Genomic DNA, 26,568 nt, shown 5'->3' with positions numbered 1-26,568 from the left:
TATATATATATATATATATGTGTGTGTGTATATATATATATATATATATATATGTATGTATATATATATATATGTGATTAGTACTATTAACTCGGGGTTGGGATATGTTCATTTTTCTAAATTAACTGACTTAAAACCCGAGAATTATAACACAATGACATTTATTTGAAAAAAACGCAACATGTTTCGTCAAGAATGACTTCATCAGGCAATAAGAACATAGAAAGATATTAAAAGACACGAAATTAACATTGACACACTCTAAAGCTATACAATTATAAAGCCATAATATTCGACTGTAAATTACAGTTATTATGAGCTTGAACTACAGTCCGAGTTAATGTTCTATTGTTGTACACCTGTGCGTGTGTGGAATCACGCGTTCTCCAGTATCTAATAGTAGAGTTGAAAGAGTCAGCCAAATTATAGCTAAGATTGTTATTCATGTGAAAAGGGTCCAAGGTGATTTCTTTTGACTCGACAATGCGGCGCTCTACTTCATCATGGGAGAAGTGTAGGTTTGAAGTTGATGGCCAGTTTATTTCAAGTTGGTGGCTTTCGTTGTTCGTGTTTAATAAACACGAACAACGAATATATTTTATTTTTAAGTAAATTTGAATTATACGAAACTATAATTTTATCGATAATAAACTATTTTTTCATGTTTAATTTTTTACCAAAACTTTGATATTTTATCCAAACACGTATACACTTTACTTACAGTGTAGATGTATATTTCAAATGTTGCATCTCCCACCACGATTTTAAGCCACGAGCCGCCACTGCTTCACCAACCACTCTTCAAGCAATAATCTGCTCCTTACACCCCTTCTCATACCCTCTTAATTCGACATCCCCAGATGTTCCCCCTTCTATCCCCTTCCCCATTTATATTTTGTTACTTTTTTTATTACGAGTGGTTAGCGTATCCGCTCTGCAGCCAAAAGGCAACTTTTTCGAATCCAGCGAGGATATGGATGTTTTGTAATTATCTGTGGAAAAACTAGTGGTGGCAGTAGATGGCGTTGGTAGTTGGGGTCATTTGGTGGAGAGAGCGTTGTAGAGCATGCGCCCTCCCTTGATGAGTCTTCAGACTCCCTGGAGGTGTCAAATAATAATAATAATCTTTAAATCTAACTGTTCTTTCTCGGTATCAGCTTTAAAAAAAATCAGCTAACGCCTATGTCGTTCCCGTATAGGCAGTAGGCGGGGCCATTTACCCTATCTAACGTTTGGAGACTGAGTGGGCAATTCAATTTCTACTGGTAGCCAATCAGAGATAACTGGCCAAGGGCAATCACTGATTCATCGGACGCAGTGAAGAAGGCGGCAAGCTAGTGCCGCAATCTCATGGTCCCTAACACAATATTTTTAATGTCTGAAAATAGTGTGGGTTTGACGGTCGATTTTCTTGAGTTTACGGGACGAAAACCCGAATTTCCGGGAGGAAAAAACCCACTAACCCGTGCCAGAGATCGACTTCCTCGGGAACCGGTCGAAAAAAGGCTTAGAAAACTTTCCTCTTGTCGGCAACTTGATATGAACCACCAAATCCTTTCTTTGTTCGGTCAAGCGCCGTAGAGTGCAAACACCACTTCTTCTGAGCTACATATATTTTATTAACAACAAAGCATCTATGTACAATCTGAATAGGAATAAATAAATATATATATATACATCTATTTACAATTATATACATTTTGTACATAGTATGCTCATTTTAATTGGCATTTTTTCTTTGACATTTCTTTATATTTTCTTTACCACATTGTGTCTATGTCTGTGTTCATACAATCTTTTTTTTTTTTTTTACATGATAATCTGCTCAGTGCCTTGCGTTTCCTAAAGTCCTTATACTTCCTCTGTGCATTTTTTTTCTTCAATGTGTCATGCATTGATATCATTCTATCTTAATCACTTATATTAACATTTAAATTACTATTTCATACATCCTATTTTTCATCTATTTACAATTATATACATGCTGTACATAGTCTGCTCATTCTAATTGGTACATTTCTTTGACCTCCGACATTTCTTTATGGTTTCACAATGGGTATATTATCTGTGTTCATACAATCTTTTTTTACATCCTAATCTGCTTAGTGCCTTGCGTTTCCTAAAGTCCTTATCCTTCATCTGAGCATTTTTTTTTTCAATGTGTCATACATTGATATCATTCTATCTTAAGCACTTATATTAACATTTAAATTACTATTTCATACATCCTATTTTACATCTATTTACAATTATATACATGCTGTACAATAGTATTCTCATTCTAATTGGCATTTTTCTTTGACATTTCTTTATGGTTTCACATTGTGTATATTATTCTTGTGTTTATGCAGGTTTTTTTTTCTTATTTTTAAATTACACCGCTTTCTTGGCAATAAATATTATTATTATTATTATTATTATTCCTGATACCTCCAAGGAGTCCGAAGACTCATCGTGGGAGGACATCTACAACTGTCTCTGCACCTAACCTCTACTACGAATCATCATCTCTATCAACGCCATCTGCCGCCCACCTCCAACACCACCACAACTAGTAATTTTTGTCTGTAAATTGCGTGTGTTCTGAAGGGCCGATTTGTATGTATGCGGGATGAAAAACCCGAGTTTCCGGGAGAAAAAACCCTGCTACCTCCGTATGAGATCGGCTAACTCACCTTCGATTGAAATCGACCAGATAAAGATTCCTCCCGTCGCGACGAGAATCGAACTTAGGCCTATTCCAATCGAAGGGCGCAATGTACCGTCGTTCTTCCAATTGCGCTACGGAGGCGCTATTATATCTTGTAACATAACAGAAATGATTGTATGTTCTCTCTCCAGGAATTCCTCCCTATATTAGAACTTGTCACTCATATTCGGTATCTAATCTAATTAAGATAACCATATTTTCATAAAGAATCAGTTCGAAGTTGTGAAAATAATTAACACACTAGATATTGCTACTATATTTCTTATCCCTCTAGTGAGTGTTTTGAAAGCTCTGCTGTAAACATGAGCATTGCGAGCGCAAGTCGGAGTAATGAGATATGAAAAATGTTAATTTATCTAGTTTGCTTTGTGTTGATGAAATGCTATTATAAAGCTATATCTTAAAATATTCTTGTATATAGTATTTTTAATGGGGCCGCTCTTGTTCTTAGGTTGATAGATACATCTTCCAAGGATCGTTGTTTTGGAATATGGCGTTATACCAAGCAGCTGCTTCCTGGGCAAAAGCTGTGGAGACCTGCAAAATTTCTAGAAGCGAACCAGGAGATGGATATACTGTAAGTTTCTTATTATCTTTCTATGATAAATTTAAATTTTTAATATGTATATGTTAAATGTATATCTCAGACGTGAAGAGAACACAGTAGTTTATTATGTGTGGTAAGCTGTCATTGTTATTTCAATTGTGTATCTGTGTGATACATTGGCGGATCTGGAGGATTACGAATTCTCTAATAAATTAGAAAGAAGATGTTCTGTGAATTCTTAGTCGAATCATGTTAGGTAGTTAACTTAAAGTAAGCTTTAAGTAGGATAGACTGTGAATTGTGTTGTGTGGAATACCCTCCCGCTATGCTTTGGAGGTCATTATAATAATCTAACGACGATGATACTCGTGTACACATATTTAATTATAACGAAAAATGTGAAATTAAAAAATGTAGTAAAATATATTAAAACAAGAAGTATTAATTATAAAATGCATAAATATTTCTCAATAGTCCCTTATCCCCCGAACACAGGAAATTTAATGCTACACATAAAATTCTTTCAGAGTTCTTCTTTTAATTAAAATATTAAATTATTACTTTTGAAAAACAGAGGTTAGTTAATATTTAATTGTTATTTTGACTAAAATATGTAACAGTAATGGGGAAAATTATTATATGGGCATCATGGACTCATAGGAGTTCTAGTAACATCAGTGCTAACCATTAGTAATTGCGCAGTACCTGTTATGTTTTGCTTTGAAATTTTATTAATAGTTACTTTGTGCCAGAGAAAATTATAGTAAGTACGATTATACTCCTCTAATACCTGTTATTTTCATGAAGAATAACTTCAGGTGGCTTCTTCAGGAGTATAACACAAATAAATCATTAGAACAGAAATAAATAAATTAAATCAGACCACTGTAATGTAGGCAGTATGCATCAGCTTTCCCTAAATAAATTTATTATAATATAACCAAGTGAAAAATACTTTCAACATCAGCCTTCTCATCATAGAGAGAGATGTAAGTGTGCAACTGATGTGTCAATAGATTCAATTAATGATTTACAGACATCATTCAGGATGAGGCTTCAGTGTCTGTTAAAAGAGCAGTGAGGGAATAACTGCAGTAGATTCTTTAATTTGTCAAAAAAAAAAGTTTTTGGCGAGAGACCAAAAGGCTCGGCAGCAGTTTTAACAGGCTGCTAGTTTCGTGCTTTTTGCTCTTTTGAACTCTGTTTTGGAAGCATTGATTGTTTTTTTTTTTTTTTTTTTTGCATCTATTTCGGGCTTCAGTGTAAGCTTTAAAGGAGGAGGATGAGGTTCTTGATTTATTTTCACAGACATACATTGGAAATCAGACAATTAACAGGATTCTATGTAACAGAACAGACTGATTACTAGGTTATAAATATGAGTCAAATATATATTTTTTTCTTTTAAATATGGCATGGTGATTGTTTCTCGGTCAATTGACATATGATTGCCGTTTTTTTTTTTTTTTTAGTAAATAATGCTTTAAAAAACACATTTCAGAGCATCTTCAAATGTAGGAGAGATGCATTTCTAATAAACAGATTTTAATACTTTATTACTATTATTATTATTATTATTATTATTATTATTACTATTATTACGGGCAACTCCAGGGAGTCATTGGACTCATCGAGGGAGGCCCCAAATCATATTCATCACAACTATTTGACATTCATACAGTATCTATCATACCTTGCCTTAAACTCATTCACTGTCACAGCATCCACCACAGACTCAGGGAGCGCATTCCACTCATTCACTACTCTAAAAGTAAAGAACCCAGCTCTAACACCTTCACTAACCACACTTTTGCCCAGTTTCCATGGATGTCCCCTAGTCCTCCCACAACCAGCCCTGTTCTCAAAAATATCTTCTGAATTAATTTTATAGAAACCCTTCAGTAATTTGAATGTCTCAATCATATCTCCCCTCCTCCGCCTATCAACCAATTTTTGCAACCCACAAATCCTCAACCTGTTCTCATACGGTTCATTCCACAGACCTGCTATCATCTTGGTCACTCGCCTCTGGATCCTCTCCACCTCCTCCCCATCAAGAAGAAACCTAGGTGACCAAATCTGAGCACAGTAGTCTAGATGGGTCTTATCAAGGCTCGATACAGAGGAACAATAACCTGCTTGTCATCGTATTCTTCAGCAACCAAGTGATTTGATGAGCTGTTTTGGTCACTTTTGCAATGTGTCCCCTAAATTTCAATTCCTTATCTACCAACACTCCTAAATCTCGTGCCTCATCAATTTCCTGGAGCACGGTTCCACCAATGCAGTAAACTGCCGCCAATCTTTTCACCCCAAAATGCATAACCGTACATTTTGCCACATTAAACTGGCATCCATTCTCCTTAGCCCAGACCTCCAATCTATCCAAATCATCCTGCAAAATTTTGACGTCATCTGCATTCACTATTACCCTACCCAACTTCGCATCATCCGCAAACAAATGAACTGTTCCTCTCAGATCATTTCCTATATCATTTATGAACAAATTAAACAGCAGTGGTCCAAGAACAGATCCTTGTGGCACACCACTAGTCACAGGCCGTCTTGTGGACTCTACTCCCGAGTAAACCACTCTCTGATATCTCTCCGTCAACCACCCTCCTATCCATCTCACCAACCCTATGTCCATTCCCATATGCTGCAATTTACTGATTAGAATTCCATGTGGAATCCTGTCAAAGGCCTTGGCAAGGTCCAGTAGAATCACCGTAAACCCATTACCCTTATCCAGTTCAGCCGTCACTGTGTTATAATATGTGAGCAAGTTACTGAGGCATGACCTACCCTTCACAAAACCATGCTGTCCCCGATACAGTATCCCATTTTCTTCTATCCAATCTTGTATTTTCCTCTTGACTATTTTCTCTAAGACCTTGACAATGATTCCTGATATGCTAATCGGTCGGTAATTTACTACAGCAGTCTTGGAATCACCTTTATGCAGTGGAACTATTTTCCCCTCTTTCCACCCGCTCGGGACTAACCCAGACCCGAGACTCAAATTAAACAAAATGGTCAAGGGTACTGACAATTCTTTAGCTGCTTCACGTACAACACGAGCTGGTATACCATCCAATCCCACAGATGTATTGACATTGAGGTTATGCAATAGACTACTCACCTCCACTTCATTAACCACAATTCCCGTATAATCTACTGGTTTATTCGTTTCTGCAATGTCACCACCTGGATGATATACTTTTGCAAAGTGCTCACTCAGTAACTCAACTATCTCAACTGATTCAGTTACCTCCCTACCATCGGCATTCTTTAAAATCAATCTGCCATGTACATTTTTCCTTTTACTTGCTACATATCTAAAAAACTGTTTAGGATTCTCTTTAGCCTGCATGGCCAATGTTCTTTCGTAATCCTTTTTTGCTTTTCTTACCACACTCGTCACCCTTCTGGCCTGTGCTTATTACCGTTCATGTGCCTGCCGGTCACCCTTCTCCTTAAATTCCCTCCATAAAAAAACTTTTAAAGGAAGTAAGTTTATTGCGATCATGATTAAAAAAAAAACTATATGAAATATTGTTCTGTATGTTTTATATTTTTTCCAAATGAATTAATCTAATTTTATTTCTCAAAACAAGTAATTTCATGATCATGTAATGTAATTACATGATGTAATTTCATGATCCTTTACCCTAACAGAGAGTTACTTAAGGATCAGAGATAACTTGGAGACCAAATATCCTTTAGGAATGCAGAAAATTGACTAGTTCCAATAATGTGCAGTTGTCATCTTCATGTGGTGCATACTGTGAGTAGGTATACACTGGATAGTGAAGAGACTAGGATGTGCTGGCAGTGCTGAAACACTTATAATTTTCAACATAAAGATGTGCACAAATTCATATGGAGAAAAGACAAAAAAAAAAAAAAAGAGAGAGAGAGAAAAGGCTTATTACAGTGACATCTTCATGCTGGTTCAGGGTACAAGAGTACAGAGATTTGTATTGAAGTAAATTGGAAGTGATCATATTTAGTTTTAAGTAGGAAAAAAATAAATATTATTATCAGTGCCGTTACTAGGCAGGTGCAATGGGTTTACAGGGTCCAGGACAAAGGGGGCCTGAAATGGAGTATCAAAAGAATAATCAGTATTATATTTTCATTTTTAAGTTTTACATTTTGCCACCATGGGGACAGATTTTATAACATTTTTGGTTAAAGTTAAAATTTAACCTATCTATTCTATCATAATTGTTTTTTTTTTTGGTTTTTTTTTGGAAAAAAAAACCAAAAATAAAATCTTGCACAGGGCCACGAAAAACTAATTATAGCACTGAGTATTATTATCATATTAAGAGACCTCAGGGAGTCAGGAACTCACTGTTGGAGGCCATACTATTTGCAACTGTCATACCTGTTCATGGGTATGACAGTTGCAATTCATTCATGCTACTTGCATACACAACATCCAACAGCAGTCCATTCCAATCATGCACTGCTGTATGAGAGAAAAATCTAGCCCTGACTCCCCCCCCCCCCCTTCTTAACAGCATTCACTCTCAACTTCCATGTATGCCCTTGTTTCCTTACCCCATCCTCCATAAAATGAAAAATTCCATCTACTGAAATATAACCCTTTCAGAAGTTTGTAAGTCTCAATCATATCATCCCTCTTTCTCTTGGTTGCTAGTTTCTGCAACCTAAAAATTATCAATCTGTCTTCATAATATGTATTCCACAATCCTGATATCATTTTTGATATCAGGATTGTGGAATACATATCAAAATCACCATGGAAACCAGACCTAGGTGCCAGACCTAGGCCAAGTGAGGTCTTATCAAGGCCTTGTAAAGAGGCAAAATTACATCCTTATCTTCACATGTGAAAGATTTTCAGCATTGCAGTTATTTTTGAGTTGTATTTGAAATCTTTGTTACATTGCCTCTGAACTTCAACTTGCTATCTGCTAACACTCCAAGATCCCTAGCCTCATCAGTTTCTTCAAGCATAATCCCACCAATATAATATGATATTGGATAACTAATCACACCAAGGTGCATGACTACATTTAATAACATTGAAATGACAGCCATTTTCACATGCCCACAATTCCAGCCTATTCAAATCATTCTACAAGTACTGCATATCAGCAGCATTCCTGATTACCCTCTCTGTCATTGCATCATCAGCAAATAGCTTATGTCACATGTCAAATCCTTCCCAATGTCATCAATGTACAGATTGAATAACAATAGACCAAGACTGATCCTTGAGGCACACCACACCACACCACTGGTTACCTTGAATCTTGCAGATTCACATCCCCTAATACCACTTTTTGATATGTCACTCAGCCATTAATTTGTAATTTTAGTAAACCCATTCTGTCATTGCAAAGTAGAGATTCTCTGTCAACACATTTCTGAATGCGAGCCCTAACTAACTTTTCCAAAAAATAGTTTATAATCCAATCCCATATTCTCCACTTTATGCAAGAGTATTCCAAGCTGTATTCTGTCAAAATCCAAACGTATCATGGTGTATCCATTCCCTTGGTCAGTGGTAACATTATTATAGAATATGAGCAAGTTTCTAAAACTTGACCTCCCTTTGTTATTGGAAAAATAGAGATTATTTGTGAACCCATTTCTGAATGCATACCCTAACCAACTTTTCCAAAATCTTCACCACTACTCCTGAGATACTGATTGGTCGATAGTTGGATACATCGGTCTTTGCACCACCCTTGGGCAATGGGATTACCATACATTCTTTCCACTCCTGTGAAATATTCTCTGTTCTGAGACTCAAATTACATTGTGTGGTCAAGGGAATAGCCATTTCATCTGAATACTCTTTTAGCATCCATGTTGATATCCCATCAGTTCCTATTGCAAAATTCTTATTCAGTTTGTGCAAGAGCTCTAGTACTTCCTCCTCATCCACATGTGTTTCTTCATATGGTGAAGAGGTAGCAGTGAGTTCAATGTTGCATATACCAGGTTGATAGCTTTTAGCAGAATAGCTGCTCATTAGTTGAACAATCACTTCTGCATCAGACCCACATGCCATCTGCATTGAGTAGTTATTCTTTCAGATTCATTCTTTCTTTTACTTGTAGCATAATGATAGAATTGTTTTGGGTTGTCTTTAATTTGCAGAGTCAGTTTCTTTTCATAATCGGACTTAGCTTTCCATGCAACACTTGCGACTCTTCTGGCCTGCTGCTTATAATTCATCATCCTTATGTACACAATATTCCTTTTACATCATCCTTTTCTCACAAATCTCTTGCTTAATTAGATTATGACTTCGTTACTCTCCTAATCTATTTATTCTTCAAACTTTAGGGACACATTCTGATATTGCATCATTTAAGTATTTTTTAAACATTTCCCACATGCTGTCAATATCCTTCCCATCCAGTAGCTGATACCATGGCACAGAACCCAGCATACTCCTCAGATGGTCATAATTTCCTGCTTTATAGTGCAGCATGTAACCTTTTCTGAATGGAACATTCATAAACTTAGCCACTTCCCAAGTGAGTACCACATGATCACTGTCCCCAACTGGAGGCAGAATAGTTAAGTCTTTAACTGAACCCCCCCCCCCCCCCCCGACACTATAATCAGATCTCACACCCTTTGACCTCGAATTCCTTCTGCCACATGTTGCTTGAGGAAGTTGTCTCGCAACAACTCCCAACAATAATGTATAATAACCACTCTCCAGCCAAAAGGCTGCGGGTTCGAATCCTGCCGTGGGCATGGATGTTTGTGTTGTCTGTGGAAATACTAGTGGCAGTAGATGGCGTTGGTGTAATTGCGGTCAGTTCAGTTGGTGAATTGAGTGGTTGAGACAGAGTTGTAGAGCAGGTGCCCTCCCTCGATGAGTCTTTGGACTCCCTGGAGGTGTCAAATAATAATAATAATAACTCAGTAAGTTCAGTTTCATTCTTGTCAGTATCATTAGAAAAATTCAAATCTAGCAGCTTTTGCAGGTGAATTTAGTATGGTGTGAGATGCAGGATGGCAGGATGCAGGAAGAAATATTTAGTCAGATGGTACTATAGACCAAGGAATGTGAAGGAGGGTAGCAAAAGAAATGTATAAGCAACTTGAATTAGCAAACAAAGGAAAGGAAAGGAAGGGTGATTATTTTGGGTGATTTTAATTATGGTAATATAGATTGGAATGAAGGGAGAGCATTTGGATATAGGCAAATTGAATTTCTTGAGAGAGAGCTATCTAAGTATGTGAGGACATGTGCAAGAATCAAGAGTCTTAAATGTAGTCATTTCATTAGAGGATGCAATTATTAGTAGGCTGTCACATTTTCCCCCATTGATGAGTGACCACAACCTGATCACCTGGTTTCTGTCTAGCCATATAAAGACTTCTGTGAGGAAAGGATATATATATGGAATTATAAGTAAATTAAAGATTCCAAGAAACTATATTATTGGTTTCATCCTTTATCCAAGTGTAAACAAACAAAGTTTGCATGTGAAACCACTCCACTTCATGACTGGGTTACTTTTATATAAAGGCTAATAACTTCACATTAACTAACTTAGTATCCCATAATGCAATGCACATATCCTTATGGGACATGTATAATGCTATGCATTATGGGAAGGGCCACTGCCCAGACCAATTTCAACCTTTTTTTTTGAAGTCTCATCAGTGGGAGTCAGACCTACAAGTGATATCAAGGTTGAAGTAATGTAGAAGTCATATTTCTATATACAAGTAGCCAGAGGTATCACAACTTACTAAAATACTCTGGATTATTAGAGATAGATGTCGAAAGTTTTTCCACTTGGTTATAACTATAAATTAAAGATGCCAAGAAATTATACTCTTGGTTTCATCCTTGATCCAAGTGTAAGCAAACAAAGTTTGCACGTGAAGGAACCCAGTTGTGAAGTGACTTCAGCCGCAAACTTTGTTTGCTTACACTTGGATAAAGGATGAAACCGAGAATATAATTTCTTGGAATCTTTAATTTATAGTATAACCAAGTAACCATCAACATCAAACTACAAGGCTGGTGATTATGAGAAGCTTAGGAGATGGCTTGGAATTATAGCATGAATGAGTTAAATGGGAGGAAAATAAATGCTATGCAGGAAGTGACCAAAAGATATTTAACAAATCAAGGTGTCAAATGGATGGATGAATGAAGAGATAAAGCATGACATTTGGAAAAAGTGATACTGTGGAGGCAGCACAAGATGAATAATGGTAACTATCAACTGCATGAGGAATATAAAGAACAGGCCAGGAAGTTGACTGAATTGGTATGGACAGCAAAAGTGTAGTATGAGCTGAAATTAGCAGATCAGGCCATGATAAACTCTAGAGTTTTTCTTGGCCTGATCCTGATTTTCAATAATTCAGATATGTAACAAGTAGAAGGAAGAATAATCATGATAAGATGAAGAAATGTTAGAATCATAACTGCTGCAGTGGAGACATAGTTGAAGTATTCAGTGAACAAGTTATAAGTGGTGTTTTATCATCATCAGGATGAAATCATGAGAAGCTCAAGTATAGAGGAAATACATGTTGGAGGTTTAATGGAATATTATCACCACTGAGAAAGGATTAAAAATAATTTTAATACCTCCAATATTTCGTTTCCATCACAGAGACATCTTCAGGGAATACAAAAAAACTTTTTAACAACACACACACACACACACACACACACACACACACACACACACACACACACACACACAAATAATACAATAGTGAGTGAAACTAAAGTCCTATCTAGGTAATGCGCCCTCTATGGGCATTTGCAGGTGGCCTAGGATGTAAAGAGGGATCTCTGATAATTAATGTTTCTCAAATTTTGGGAAGTTTAATGCAACTGTATTTGTTTAAATTTGGTTGATTCCTGAGTGCAGATGCAGATTCAAAGAATAGTCTTTCTTTTTTGAATTTACTATGGTGGAGCATGGTGGTTTTTTCCCAGGAGATCCTGTGGGTTGTATCCAAAACATGGTCTGAAAGGCCAGATTGACCATAATCGTGATTGCAAATGTATGACTTGTGTTTTTCTAACCGGATGGTTGCTGATCTATCTGTCTGTCCGAAGTAAGCCAGTTTACAGGTTCAAAGTAGAATAATATAAGCACGTAAACACAAGAAAGATATTTAATTAATCAAATATTTCGGTCTGGAAATAGCACACCATCTTCAGTGGCACTACAGGAACAGTTTTAAAAAAAATACAAGGTGGAATACTAACAATAGATCATTTAAAAATAGAACAAGATGTTATATCACTAAGTATTAAAGGGAATATTTTTAAGCAGAGTCATGATTGAAATAAAGATATTAATTAATAATATTAAATAACATAAAATTAATATGAATTAATGAGTTATCCTGATTAGACTTTCCCAGATTTTTGATATAGATATACAGTCATTCCAATTCAGGTTAGGACGATGGAGTAAGGCCTCTTCGCTTTCTTTGAATAAACGTTCAAATTTATAACGGGATCTATGTAAAAGGCGAGTTTTTGACCAAATGATGTTGTGGTTAGTTTCAATCCTGTGCTGAGCCAATCCAGATTTTTCAGGTTTGTTGTGATGATGGAGGATTGATGTTCTTGGATTCGTTTTTCAAGAGAACGTCCAGTTTGTCCAAAATTGGAGAGATCACAGTTGCATGAGATTTGATAAACTCCAGGAAGAGACATAGTTGATCGTTTGTCTTTAGGAGAAGGAAAATGGGAAGATAATTTGTTGATAGGTGAATACGTGGCTGTTAACTCATATTTCTTCAGAATTCTTGTGATAGGTTCTGAAATCCCAGAGATGTATGGAATTGGAACTCGACGTATTGAACCATTTAGTCTTGAGCAGGATAAAATTGAATTTCATATCGAAAAGAAGAACATCTAAGAAAGTTTTTAAAGTGAATAAAAGTTAAGCAGCTCTCAGATGTGAACTGTAGACTAAAATGCATAAATATTATTCAAGAAAAAAATTTAAAGAGTTTGATAACAGGAACCAACTTCAGGTTCAGTGGCAAATACTGAAGAAAACATTGATTCAACCAGAGAAGCATGTGGTGAGATTGCAATTATAGAAAGATCAGAACTCTATGGTAGATGGACACTGGAAGTTAAAGAGGCATTGAATGAAAAGAAGAAATCATATCAAAAGTTCCTGGCAAATAAGTCAGCTTGTGCTCTTAGAGAATACAGAGACAAATGTAAGAAAGCTAAACACTTAGTAAAACCAGCAAAATAAAAGTCATGGGGAAGACTTTGGTAGGAAGGTGGCAAAATTTTCTGGAACCTGTTGAGAAAGCTCAGAAATGTAGGAAAGAGTGCTGTAAAACAAATTAGAGATGATAAGCATGACATGAAATTGGAGAAAAAGATATTGTTAATGTATGGATCAATTACTTTCTAAAATTGCTAGTGGTAGAAAAACACTGAACAGGTATGCAATCACTAATATATATCCATACTTGAAATAGCCATCTAAAGCCTGAAATGTGGAAAGGGAGCAGAAGTAGATGATATTTGACTAGAAATGCTCAAGTATATAAGTCTTGTAGTGGCTGCACTGCATAGTTCAGAAGGCCTGGACAGAGAGATGAATTCCAGATGAGATTTCTAATCCAAAAAGTGGAAATAAAACTGAATGTGAGAATTACAGAGGTATTTCTCACATTCAGAGGTGTTCCTGGTAAGATTTATGCAAGTATATTTCAGATATGGTTGAGTAGGATTGTAGAAGGGAAGCTTGCTGAAGAACAATCTGGATTCAGTCCAAATTGAGGCTATTAGGATCAGATTTTCACTTTACGACAAATTTATTATTATTATTATTATTAGACACCTCCAGGGAGTCCAAAACTTATCGAGGAAGGGCACCTGCTCTACAACTCTGTCTCCACCAACTGACCACAATTACACCAGCACCATCTACTGCCGACCACCACTATTATTTCCACAGACAATCACAAACATCCATGCCCGCAGCAGGATTCGAACACATAGCCTCTTGACTGGTTAGAAATCGTGAGAATGTAACAATGATCTGTATTTAAGTTTTGTAGACCTGCAAAAGGCATATGAAAAGGTGCCAAGAGAAAAACTATTCAAAACGCTACAGTTATATGTTGTCAATGGGGCATTATATCAAGCAATAATTAGTCTTTATTTGAGTTGTAAGTCAGCAGTTAGAATTGAAGGAAGTACAGTAAGATGGTTTGATATTAAATCTGGCATTAGGTTAGACAAGGATGTACATTATCCCCTTTGTTATTCATTATCTGTATGGATTACATTATGAATTAAAGCAGTATTAAACCTGATATCAAAATTGGAGATGTTAATCTCAGCTCTTTATTTTGTGCAGATGATGTGTTATATTTTTAAATAAATCCAGTACAAGTCAGAAGATTCTCTGACTAAATTGAATAACTGTTGTATTCAATTTAGCCTTTGCCTTGTGGCAAAGAGAATGAAAATAGGCAGAAACATTGAAAATATCAATTGCATCGTGAATGGAGAACCTATAGAACAAGTAAAATATTTCAGCTACTTAGGCACGATTAGTGAAAATGGTAAATTATACATGGAAATAGATAACAGGATTAACACAGCCAGTATAGTAGGAAGTCAAATGAATAAATTTATATGGAATTAGTGAGAAATTAGTCAAAATGCCAAATTAGCTATGTACAAGATGATGTTCTGACCAATTTTAACTTATATGGATCACAGAGCTGGGTTAGAAATAAAACACTTGACCAAAGACTAGAGATCACAGATATGAGAGTCCTGAGAAAGATTAGGAGTGTGAGCATCAATAACAATATCATATTATAAACAAGGATATCAATAAAGAACTTGATACTGTCACCATCCAGGAATATGTTAATACATCTTATCTCAGATGGTATAGTCACTTAAACTGAGTGGGAGAAGAAGTATTAGCAAAACAAGTGTTCTCTGCCAAGTTGGCAGGAAAGAGACTCAGAGGAAGACCAATATATTGGTAGATTGATACAGCAATGTCTTAGACCAGAGAAATATTCATTCATTCATCTTCAAGGCCCACCTTTCCTAACTGGGTTGTGGGGGGCAGCAGCTGCAAGAGGAACTTCCAATGGTCACAATCCTCCGCCACCAAGTTCTGGTGGGACTCCCAAACGTGTCCACCCAAGGTTTTGGATATAATCTATCCAGTGAGTCCTTGGCCTCCCACCCTCTGGCTTGGCAATTGGGCCTGCTGGGGGAACCTCTCTTGTTTTTCTGACCAGGTGCCTGTACCAATGTAACTGTGATCTCTCAACACGGAGAAGCAATGGTTGAGTATTGAGGATTTCCCGAATTGCAGAGCTTCTGACTCTGTCGAGTCTTGTCAGCCCCGCAACCCCTCGAAGGAACCTCATTTCAGCCGCTTGGATTTGTGTCCACATTCTTTCAGTCATTACCCAACTCTCATGACCATAGGTGAGGATAGGGACATAGACTGTATTAAAGACAGCCAGCTTTGCCTTCTGGCTTAACTCCTGCTTCAATACTCCAAACGGCCAAGCTCCTGCAATATTGCGCTTGCTGAGCCAATCCAAGTATCTAGCACTTTCCATCACTTGTGAATATTGACCCAGATATTTAAACTTCTGCACCTGCCTCAGTGGGGCTCCACTCACATATAGAGTGCACTGGGATGGTTGTCTTGAGACCACAAGTGTTTCAGTTTTGGCCACACTGATCTTCATTCACCGGCTTCTGCACAAACAACTACAAACCTATCCAGGGTCTGCTGGATAGGTTTGTAGTTGTTTGTAGTCAGGAGGTACTACTTTCGCAAGTAGTACCTCCTGTACTACTTGCGAAAGCTTATCCTGAGGAATCCAGTCATATGCCTTTTCCAAGTCGACAAAACATGTGTAGACAGTCTTGGCATATTCCCAAGATTTCTCAAAGAGTTGCCTTAAAGTGAAGATTTGGTCAGTTGTGCTTCTACAAGGATGAAAGCCACATTGTTCTTCCTGGAACTTTGACTCAACTATGCTCCTGCACCTTCTTTCCAAGCACCTAGCATATACTTTCCCAGGCAGGCTGAGCAGAGAGATGCCACAATAGTTGCTGCAATATCTCTGGTCTTCTTCTTGAAGACTGGTATTATTATGCCTGTCTGCCATTGCTTTGGTGCTCGTCCAGATATCCAAGCAGCCTGACACACTCGAGTCAGCCAGAGAATCCCTTCTTGATTTAAGGCTTTTAGCATTTTGGGCCAAAATTTTAGCGATTTTATTGCTAAATGGACCTCTTCTGCTGTGAGACTAGTCATTGCCCTGATCTGCATCTCTTGGATGTTCACAACTGCTGAGCCACCTGGGTTAAGAAGGCTCTCAAAGTATTCCCTCCATCTGTGGAGTATATCCTTCTCGGTTGTTAAAAGCGCACCATCAGAGGCCTCAATTGCCCTTGCTGTGCACGATTTCCTCCCTCAAAGGCGGTGGATGGTCCGCCAGAATACTTTGTTTGCATTTGCATAGGATGAGTCTAATCTTTCTCTAAAGGATTCCCAAGCCTTCTGCTTTGCTGTCTTGACTGCCTTAGCAACAGCTTTTCGTGCCTCAGTGTACCGGAAACGCATCTCAGGTGACCTGACCCTAAGCCGTGTTAGGTAGGCCTCCTTTTTTGCCCGGACAGCTTTTTGGACCTCTTGATTCCACCAAGATGTCCTTTTCTCACTGCCCGTCACCACACTGAGCCGCTTTCTGCCGCAGCATGAGAGTGCAGAGGCAGTGACAGCAGTTCTGAACAGCTCCCACTCCTCCTCAACATCTGCAGTATGCTTGGGAATCTCTTTGAACCTGGAGGAAATGTCATCTGCAAAATTCTTCCTCGCAGCCTCATTTTCCAGTGCCTCTCATTTCACGTGGTATAGCTGCTTAGGCCTACCAGCGTTGATGGTAACATCTGGTTTCTGGACGAGCTCTGACGTGGTCAGTTGACGGTTCTGCCCCTCTCCTCACACGAACGTCAGAAATATAAGAAATATAAGATCTGATAATGTTGGAGTCTTGACAGATAATATTGATTTTTAGTGAAATTATTGATTGGAAGTTAGTAATGATGTAAGTTTTTCATGTAATACTATCATAATATCCTCCCCCCCCCTTGAGGGTACATGTCAGGAATTTGGTGATGATGATTGTCATTATGTGTAAAGGTGCTAAAATTTCATGTATGAAATTAATGTTTTGTTTATGAAACTTTGTGTTAATGAAATGTTTATCACATGAAGCGTGGCATCATCAGATCCCTATGTTAGCTCATTTCCAAATATGGAAATATCGAGTGCTGCGTGTGCATACTACATAGAGTCTGGGACATGTATAAGCTCTCACGTCTCAAAGGAGCTTCTTAGTGTCTTCAGTCTTCTCTTCTCTGGGTCCACTGCTGTGTGATTTTACTATCCGTCACTAGTGTGTCGTGTCAGAAAGTCTGTACAAGTTGCCACGGAGAGTCAGTTGCTGAAATCTGAAAGTAAAAGGATATCGACAACAGGAGAGAAAGAAAATGATGGGAAACAAAGAACAGGCATACAGTCAGAAGAAAGAAAGATTGCAGACAAAGAAATCAAGTAAGGATTGTTGTGAATGAAAGAAGTATATGATGTGTAATTCGTCATAAGTACAAAGAAGGATTTGTAAGTACTACCGGACAAATCACATTCTGTGTTTTGTTCTGCAGTCAATTGTATTAGCATAAATATTATTGATATAAATGAATATGTACCTATTCTAAGATTAAACGTATTGTTGTATGTAGTAACAAGTTATTGCTGATTGAGCATATGCTTAACAAATTATGTTTAGATTATAAGATTGAGTTGTTGGAGATCTAGGATAGAATTACTTGTAATTATGAAGACTTGAAATTTCATTGTGTCAATGCTTATGTGTGTAAATTGAACAGTGTATGTATATATATGTGTGTGTATATATATATATATATATATTTCTAAGTTTAAATAAATTGATTTATGAATGATACACTGAGACTGGTTTGTCAATGCACTAATTTGAAAACTACAAACCTGCATATATCTGACTAATAAGGGGAAAGTATTTATGGATACCTGGGATACCTGGCCAAGAGTAATCGGGAAGTTTGGGTATGGAGAAAGCAATGAACGTGGTGAAAGACTGCTAAACTTCTGCCCAAATAATAGACTAACAGTAACCAACACTCTCTTTAACACGTTCGCTGCCAACTACGAGTATACTCGTAGTGGGTAAACTTGCTTCACAAGCCAGCTACAAGTATACTCGTAGGACGCTTACCGCCGGGAACGAGATTATTGTAGTGACCTTGAAGAAGTGAAAATGCTTGGCTTGTGGGGCTAGCTTCAAAACTGTGTATTCTCATAGACCGTATATGCTCTGTACAAGCCAACTACGAGTATACTCGTAGGTCGTTTACCTCCGGTAACGAGATTATCGTACTGACCTTGAAGAAGTAAAACGGCTCGGCGTAGGGGAACAGACCATGCCAAAGTAGCGTGGCAGCGAACGTGTTAAACAACTAAAACCCCAAAGAAAATGGACATGGATATCACCAGACAGACAAACCAAGAATATGATAGACTATATTATTGTAAACCAAAGATGGAAATAAAGTATCCTAAATTGCAGATCCTTTTCTGCAGAATGTGGATCAGACCATAAGTTAGTATTAGCAAACCTAAGATAAAGTTAAAATCTGAAAGCACTTTTAAGTGCTTTCAGATTTTAACTGAAGGAGACTGAATGTAAAAAAACTACAAGACAACAATATTCTAAGAAAATATCATCTAGAACTAGATAAAAACCTGAAGGAATTATCGAAACAGAATATAAACATCGAAGAACATTGGTGCAAATTAAAGGAAATAATATTAAAATCGGCAGAAAATACAATACGTTACACTGAAAGAGAAAGTAAACAGGATTGGATCTCGAATGAAGTAAAAAGGTTAAGCGATCAAAGGGAAAACCATGAAACTAAAACAGAACTATAACAGAAATGAATATAATAGATTAACCAGAGAAATTAGAAAACTAGTTAAAAGAGACAAGAATAACTGGTTAGAAGAAAAATGCAAATTGGTAGAGAACCTATCAAAAGAAAATAACCCCCATGGATTATATAAACAAATAGACCAAATTAGTAAGACACGGACAACAAAAATGATAATGATCAAAAACAAAGAGGGACAACTAATTGAAAGTAAAACAAAAAGGCTGGCCAGATGGGAAGAATACTTTAGCGACTTATATAATAAAAACAGCTCCCAGGATATTACTATTCCAGCCACTGAAATGGAAGAGGAAACAACTATCTTTACCAAAGAAATAATAGCACACAGCATAGAAAAACTTAAAACTAGAAAAGCACCTGGTATTGATCAAATACATGCAGAATTCTTAAAAGCAGGAAAGGAACAACTTTTGGAACCATTAAAAACATTATTTGACAGGATCTACAAAAAATAAAGCAGTGCTTATTGATTGAACCAAATCAGTTATAACTCCTATATACAAAAAAAAGGAGATAAAACAGAATGCAATAATTACAGAGGCATTAGCCTCCTCAGTATTCCAAGTAAGGTTTTTACGAAAGTACTCCTAAAACAAATTAGGCCATATATAGAACTAGCACTAGGAGAAGAACAAGCAGGTTTCAGACCAGAACGAAGACAATTGATCAACTATTCACCTTAAGACAGCTAATAGAAAAGACAATAGAGTACAACCAAAGTTACTACATAAATTTCATAGACTTTCATCAGGCATTTGATTCAACCGTAGAAGAGAACTATGGAAGAATTTGGAATTCCCTAACAAAACTATAAGAATAATAAAGAATCTGTATGAGAAATCTGAAAGTGCAGTATGAGTGGAGAACACCTTAACCAACTGAATCTACACAGAGAGTAGAGTAAGACAGGGATGCAATCTGTCACCAGACCTGTTCAATCTTATACTGGAAGAAGTAACCAGTAAGGCCTTAAAAAATGAAGACTTTGGAATCAAAATATATGGGGAAAATGTAACAAATTTAAAATTTGCAGACAACATTGCATTATTTGCAAGAACAGAAGAAAATCTACAATGAATTTCTGATAAAATAAAGGAAGAATGTATAAAATTTGGATTAAATATAAATATAGACAAAACAAAGATTATGCAAATAGGAAAAAGAAGCACAATCTGAAAATTGAAATTGATAGTAAGAATCTAGAGCAGGTAGAAAACTTCACCTACCTTGGAGGAGTTATTGAGTACAATGATGAAATTACAAAAGATATAAACAGATGAATCAGTCAAGCATCCCAAACTTTTGGACGACTTAATAAAATATGGAAGTCAAGAGACATCAAACGAGTAACAAAAGTAAGAATCTATGAAACAATGGTCCTCCCAATACTCTTCTATGGAAGTGAATGCTGGAATCTCAAAAAGGCTGAAGAGAAAAAATTATTAACTACTGAAATGGGTTGGCTAAGAAGATTACTTGGAGTATCTCTGCTGGATAGACTGAGAAACGAAGACGTAAGGAAACGACTAAAACAAGAAATAATGAAAATCCAAGAAAGAAGACTGCGATCGTTTGGCCATGGGAACAAGAAGACTACCAGCTAAAGCCCTGAATGCAACGATGGAGGGTAAAAGATCCAAAGGGCAGCCCAGAATTAGATGGATAGACAAGAACAAAGAGGGCCTGAAAACCAAATCACAACAAGACAGAAGTGGAAAGAGTTCATTTGGCCTCATCATCATCCACATAGATGATGGAAGAAAGAAGAAGAATTTATGTTTATGCCACAACTGATATAAAGTATAGGTTAGAGTTAATGGGGTAATAATATCTGCTTTATCTTCGCTTGTAATTTTTACAAACTCGTATACTCAATAAGTAGTTTAACTGACACAGTCATAAATCAAATAAATTTGTTAAATTACAGATTGTGAAGAAAGTAAGACAACCAAGAGCACAAAGTAAGAGTTAAATATAATAGATAAGATAAAGCAGACTTATAGCAAGAGGACAAGTATTATCAAAAGTCTTGTACACAGAACTTGTGCAATCTACCTTTCTGATTCCCTTCTGTTAGATGAATTAAATAAAATAAAAATCACTCTGATGACTAATGGCTATAATGAAACTACATCCAGAAAATTCTCAACAGTTATCATCCCTCAGTCAGACTGCAATCTGATGCAAAAAGAATTTCTATACCCTACCTTAGGAATCTCTTAATGGCAGCACATTCTTTATGAGTTTTGGATAGGATGGAGGATAAAGGTCTTAATTTCAGTTGGAATTATTTCTGTTTAATCAGACCATAGAAAGGAAAGTGAAAGGTGAAAGTCAGAAGGTCAATTTGGCTTTATTGCAATAATGCCCAAGGATGCAAGAGTAAGACTGGCTGGGTATAGGACTTTCCATAGTAAGGAAATACGATTGTGGTTAGAATTATCAAGAGAAGTGACATCTGTATCATATTTGGAAAGTGATTAGTTTAAAAAAAAATATTGCCAGTGTGGTGAGGATTATTTGGTAGATAGATGGACAGTTTTTTAGGTCATTGACATTATTTTATGACTTGATCATTGAAATTGAAGAAGGAAAGTTTGCTTTGAGTTGTGAACATTGAAGTCATTCATTAGGAGGCATTTCATTGGAACGTTTGTGTAAAGACAGCTCCCATTTCAGATAAGTTTTTTTGAATAATTACTTGCAAAGAAGTGTGTGCTTATGAGAGAGGTGCTATAAAAGTTGTGTGCTTATTTAAGTTTGTTTACGAAATTGTTAAATTTAGAGTTTAGTATTTTAACCAGTGAAAGAAAAATGGCAGTGGCTTTTTCTTTGCAGGAATTTAATTTTGATTTGAGTCGTTTCATGAAGTGTGTGGTGTGCTATATGTATTAATTCAATTATGTAAATAAATTATGAATATTTAAGGTGGATGGAAGGAGGTTGTGTGTGCAAAGTGTGATCTAAATGAGGATTTGATGAGTGATAACATGTTGGTTACTGAAAGTGTTAGTAACATTAATGCCACGAGGAAGATGAGTGCTCATCTGATAGAAAAAAAGAGACAGTGTAAACGAACAGCAAAAGAAAAGGAAAATGAGGATTGACTGGGAACAAGGAACACATAAGATTGGATATCAGGAGGTTGTTGAAACGGATAAAAGGTAATATGTTGGATAGAAAAGGTAGTTATTGTGATCCCCAGGTATAACAGTGATGAAATGAGACGGAGAGCAAAGATTTGAAAGATACTTTAGCAGAAATATGCGAGGAGAAAGGAGTGCAGTTTGTTAATGTGTGGAATGAGTTTGAAGGACGAATTGAACTATATAAGAGTGGTGGACTGCATTTGAATGGTTTTGGTCTGAGTCATTTGGAGAGACTGCTGCTGGAAGGTAGAGAAATTACTGCAGAGAATGAATCTGATCAAGTAAGAAGCAATGTGAAAGAGTGAGAAAAGAGAGATTGAAGTGGTGATTGTGAATGAAGAAGTCGATATCATGAGTATAGAGAATGAGAGAACAAGTGTGCAAAACAAACATGGAGGCTCAGGGCAGACAGGGGAACACAGTGTGAGAAAGGTTGATGCCCCAAGGGGATGTGCATGTGTGTTTAGACAAAAAGGGAAGGAGTTGACTGAGATGAAGAGAAAACAATTGAATATGAAGAAGGTTCTAGGATGAATAAGGAAAAAAGAAATGGCTCTAGTTAAACATGGAGAAGTCACATCTAATAAGTGGTATCAGTGAAACTTGCTATCAATCCAGGAAAGAGTTATGTTTGTATACAAATGCTAGAAGTGTAAGAAACAAGACAAATGAAATGGTTGCATTAATTCAGTCTGTTCACCCAAGAATTGTTGGAATAAGTGAGACATGGTTGGATGAGGATGACCTCCTGACAGAATAGAGATGGAGGGCGTGATGTGTTTCATGAAGATAGGAGGTAGGGAGGAGTGCTGTTAATGATAGAGAAAGAGTTATGTCCATACAAGGTAGAAATACAAGAGGGGAAATAGTGCCAGTGGTTTTTGAGGCAGTATGGTGCGAGATAGAGATGAATAGAATGAAATATTTAGTTTGTTGTTGTTATAGACCACGAAATGTGGATGGTAGTGACTATGAAATGTATGATCAAATTAGCCAAGCAAATAAGAAAAGGGTGATCATTGTAGGTAATTTTAATTATGGCAATATAGACTGGGATGATGAGAGAGCAACTGGAATTAAAGAAAATGAGTTTCTTGAATTTTTGAGGGACAACTACTTCAGGCTATGTAACAGAGGGCACACGAGGATTGAGGGTCTTGATTTGATCATCTTATCAGAGGATGTAATTATAAATGAGGTGTCAAATCCCCCCCCCCCCCCAGTTTGTGAGAGTGACCATGAAGTGATTACCTGGGTGGTTGCCAGCAGTGTGAGGACTTCTGTGAGAAAAGGGTATATGTAGAACTGCAAGGCTGGTGATTATGAGGAGCTCAGGAGACAGCTTGCAGATGTAGCATGGAATGAGGAGTTAACTGGAAAGGAGATCATTGCAGCTAGAGGGATATTCAAGAACTGTCTAGTAGAAGCAATGTCTAAATGTATCCAAGGTCAGAAGGTTAAATAAGATTATGTGAAATAGATGAATGAAGAGATTAAGCATCCAATACAGAGGAAAAAGGCATTATGGAAGCAGCATAAGAGGATTGGTAATAATCAATTCCATGAGGATTACAAAGAACAGGCAAGGCAGGTTGACTTGGTTGGTAAGGGTAGCAAAAGTGAGGTATGAGCAGCAATTAGCTAATGAAGCCAAAAAGAATCCTAGGGAGTTTTATTCGATATATATAGCCAAAAAGGGAAAAAAGAATGATTATGGAAGGATGACATTGATTGGAGAAAATGGTATAAGAACAACTTCTGTGGAGGATATAGTTGAGATACTTAATTAGCAATTCATAAAGGTCTTTCATTCTTGTGAATGTGACATCATGGAGAGTTTGAGAGCAGTTGATGATGAGGAGGGGGAGGCTGACTTTAAGTGAGTAAGAGGTATATGAGGAATTGAGCAAATGTGATGTTAATAAGGCTGTGGGACTAATATATGAAGGAATGTGTCAGGGAGTTGGCAATTGCCTTGACATATTTGTTCAATATGAGTCTTGCACCGGGTCAAGTTCCAAAGGAGTGGAAGGAAGACAAGATTTTGCCTCTTCATAAGGGAGGTGACAGATGTCAAGCATCAAATTATAGGCCTATCTGTGTGTCATTCGTTGTGTTTAAAGCGTTGGAGAAGCTGGTGAGAACCAAGATTCAGAATTGGGTTGACAACAGTGGTATTATCTTTGATGGACAGCATGGATTTGCTAAAGGGAGGTCACGTTTTAGTAATCTACTTACTTATTACAATAAGGTGACAGCTTCATTGGACAAAGGAGATGGATACACAGTATTGTACTTAGATTTTGCAAAGGTTTTGATAGATTGCATCAATGCTCTAATCTATTATAATAGATTAGTGCATTGGATCGGAGACCGACTGTCTGATAAATATTAGCAATTTGTGTATGGTGGAGCAATTTCTGCATTACTAACTTGGTATCACAACTAATCACTTAATCACTTCTGTTCTGGCTCCCACTGATGACACCTCCAATAAAGGTCAAAATCAGACTGGGTAGTGACCCTTCCCATAATGCATAGCGTTATACATGTCTGTAAGGATATGTGCTTTGCATTGTGGGATACTAAGGCAAGTGATGTGAAGTCATTAGCTTCTATATACAAATTGCCCAGTCCTGAAATTACTTCAGGCACAAACTTTCTTTGCTTACACTTGGATAAAGATTAAACCAAGAATATAATTTCTTGGCATCTTTAATTTATAATACACTCATGAGCAGTTGAATTAGAGATACCTGCCTAGTAGCGGGTAGCACCCCCTTTCGCCTTGATGACGGCAGCATGGCATGGACTCCACAAGGCACCGGAAGCGTTGTGGAGCCAAACTGATCCATGACTGCTACAAAGCCTCCCACAATGCACGGAGATTGGTCGGAGCAGGGTCCAGGGCATGTATATCTCTCTCGACAGCATCCCAGATGTGTTCAATAGGATTGAGGTCAGGGGACCTCGGGCAGCCAGCGAAGCATCCTCATGTCCGTTGAGTGTTCATCCACCCACTCGGCCACAATTCAGGAGCGGTGGGCTGGTGCATTGTCTTACTGTAGGTACAGGTCTCCTCCAGGGGCTGTAGGCACAGAAATGGATGTACATGATCTGAGAGCAGGTCCCTATATCGTTCGCCGATGAGGGACAATGGTAGATGTACCAGGAGACCCATTTTATCCCACCTAAACAGTCCCAATGCGAGGATACCACCACTGGCCTGAACTGTACCCTGCTAACACGAGGGATCCATCGCTTCTTGTGCTTGGCGACGCACTCATACCCTGCCATTGGCGTGTACCAATGAGTACCTCGACTCATCAGTCCATGCAACTTTTTTTGCGTCGAGGATCCAATGTCGGTGTTCCTGCACCCATGCTAATCATTGTGCCTTGTGACTTGCGGTGAGCAGAGGTACCCTACTCAGGCAGTGGCTTCTGTACCCCATAGTGAGGAGATGGTTCTGGATGGTGTGGCTGCTCACACGTCATTGTTGTCCAGCATTGAATTAGCGAGTGATTTGCGGCACTGTGGCTCGTCTATCCGTTGTTACCATCCGAGCTAGCCGACGGCATCCCCCTGTCATCGACACGTACACCACGGCAGTTTTCCCTGGTGGCTGTGGTTTTACCTGATTCCATGTACTCATGGTACACTCCTGACACAGTGGCCCGTGAAAAGCCCAGTGCCTGCACCACTTTGGAGATGGAGTGCCCCATACATCTGGCTCCAACTATCTGGCCATGATCGAATTCGCTGAGATCTCGAGTCTTCCCCATTCTGTGCTTGACTATTACTCAGACGGTCAGTACAAGGTCTGACGACATCCCTGTCATGCACCACGTGGCACTATTCCATACGCTGGGACGACCACAGCACCATTTCGCCAACATGGCAGGTATCTCTAATTCAACTGCTCATGAGTGTGTGTAACCATGTGGAAAAACTTCCAACATCTTGAAATTTGGTAGGGAAAGTTGGATGCATGGTATACAATTGATGGAGAAATTTTGAAGAAGGTGGAGGAAATCAGAGATCTGGGAGTGATGGTGGATAGACTTGAAGTTTGGAGGTTATATTGCTAAAATTGTAAAAA

The 26,568-nt window shown here is 37.6% G+C and overlaps 1 protein-coding gene across 1 annotated transcript in view; it reads left to right on the top strand.

The window, feature by feature from the left end:
* The first annotated feature begins 3,027 nt into the window (after positions 1-3,027).
* Positions 3,028-26,568, top strand: part of LOC150101905 (uncharacterized) — a 284,552-nt gene continuing 261,011 nt past the window's right edge. The window contains exon 1 of the mRNA XM_090399927.1: positions 3,028-3,287. Coding sequence (XP_090256053.1) covers positions 3,201-3,287 — 87 coding nt within the window. The 5' untranslated portion in view covers positions 3,028-3,200. The remainder of the gene's footprint in view (positions 3,288-26,568) is intronic.

Source organism: Typopeltis vanoorti, chromosome 11 (assembly GCF_054136105.1).
Source record: "Typopeltis vanoorti isolate ZY-2024b chromosome 11, IOZ_Tvanoo_1.0, whole genome shotgun sequence".
NCBI classification, from domain to species: domain Eukaryota; kingdom Metazoa; phylum Arthropoda; class Arachnida; order Uropygi; family Thelyphonidae; genus Typopeltis; species Typopeltis vanoorti.
Note: the sequence above shows the minus strand (reverse complement) of the source record. Positions and strands in the feature narration are given on the sequence as shown.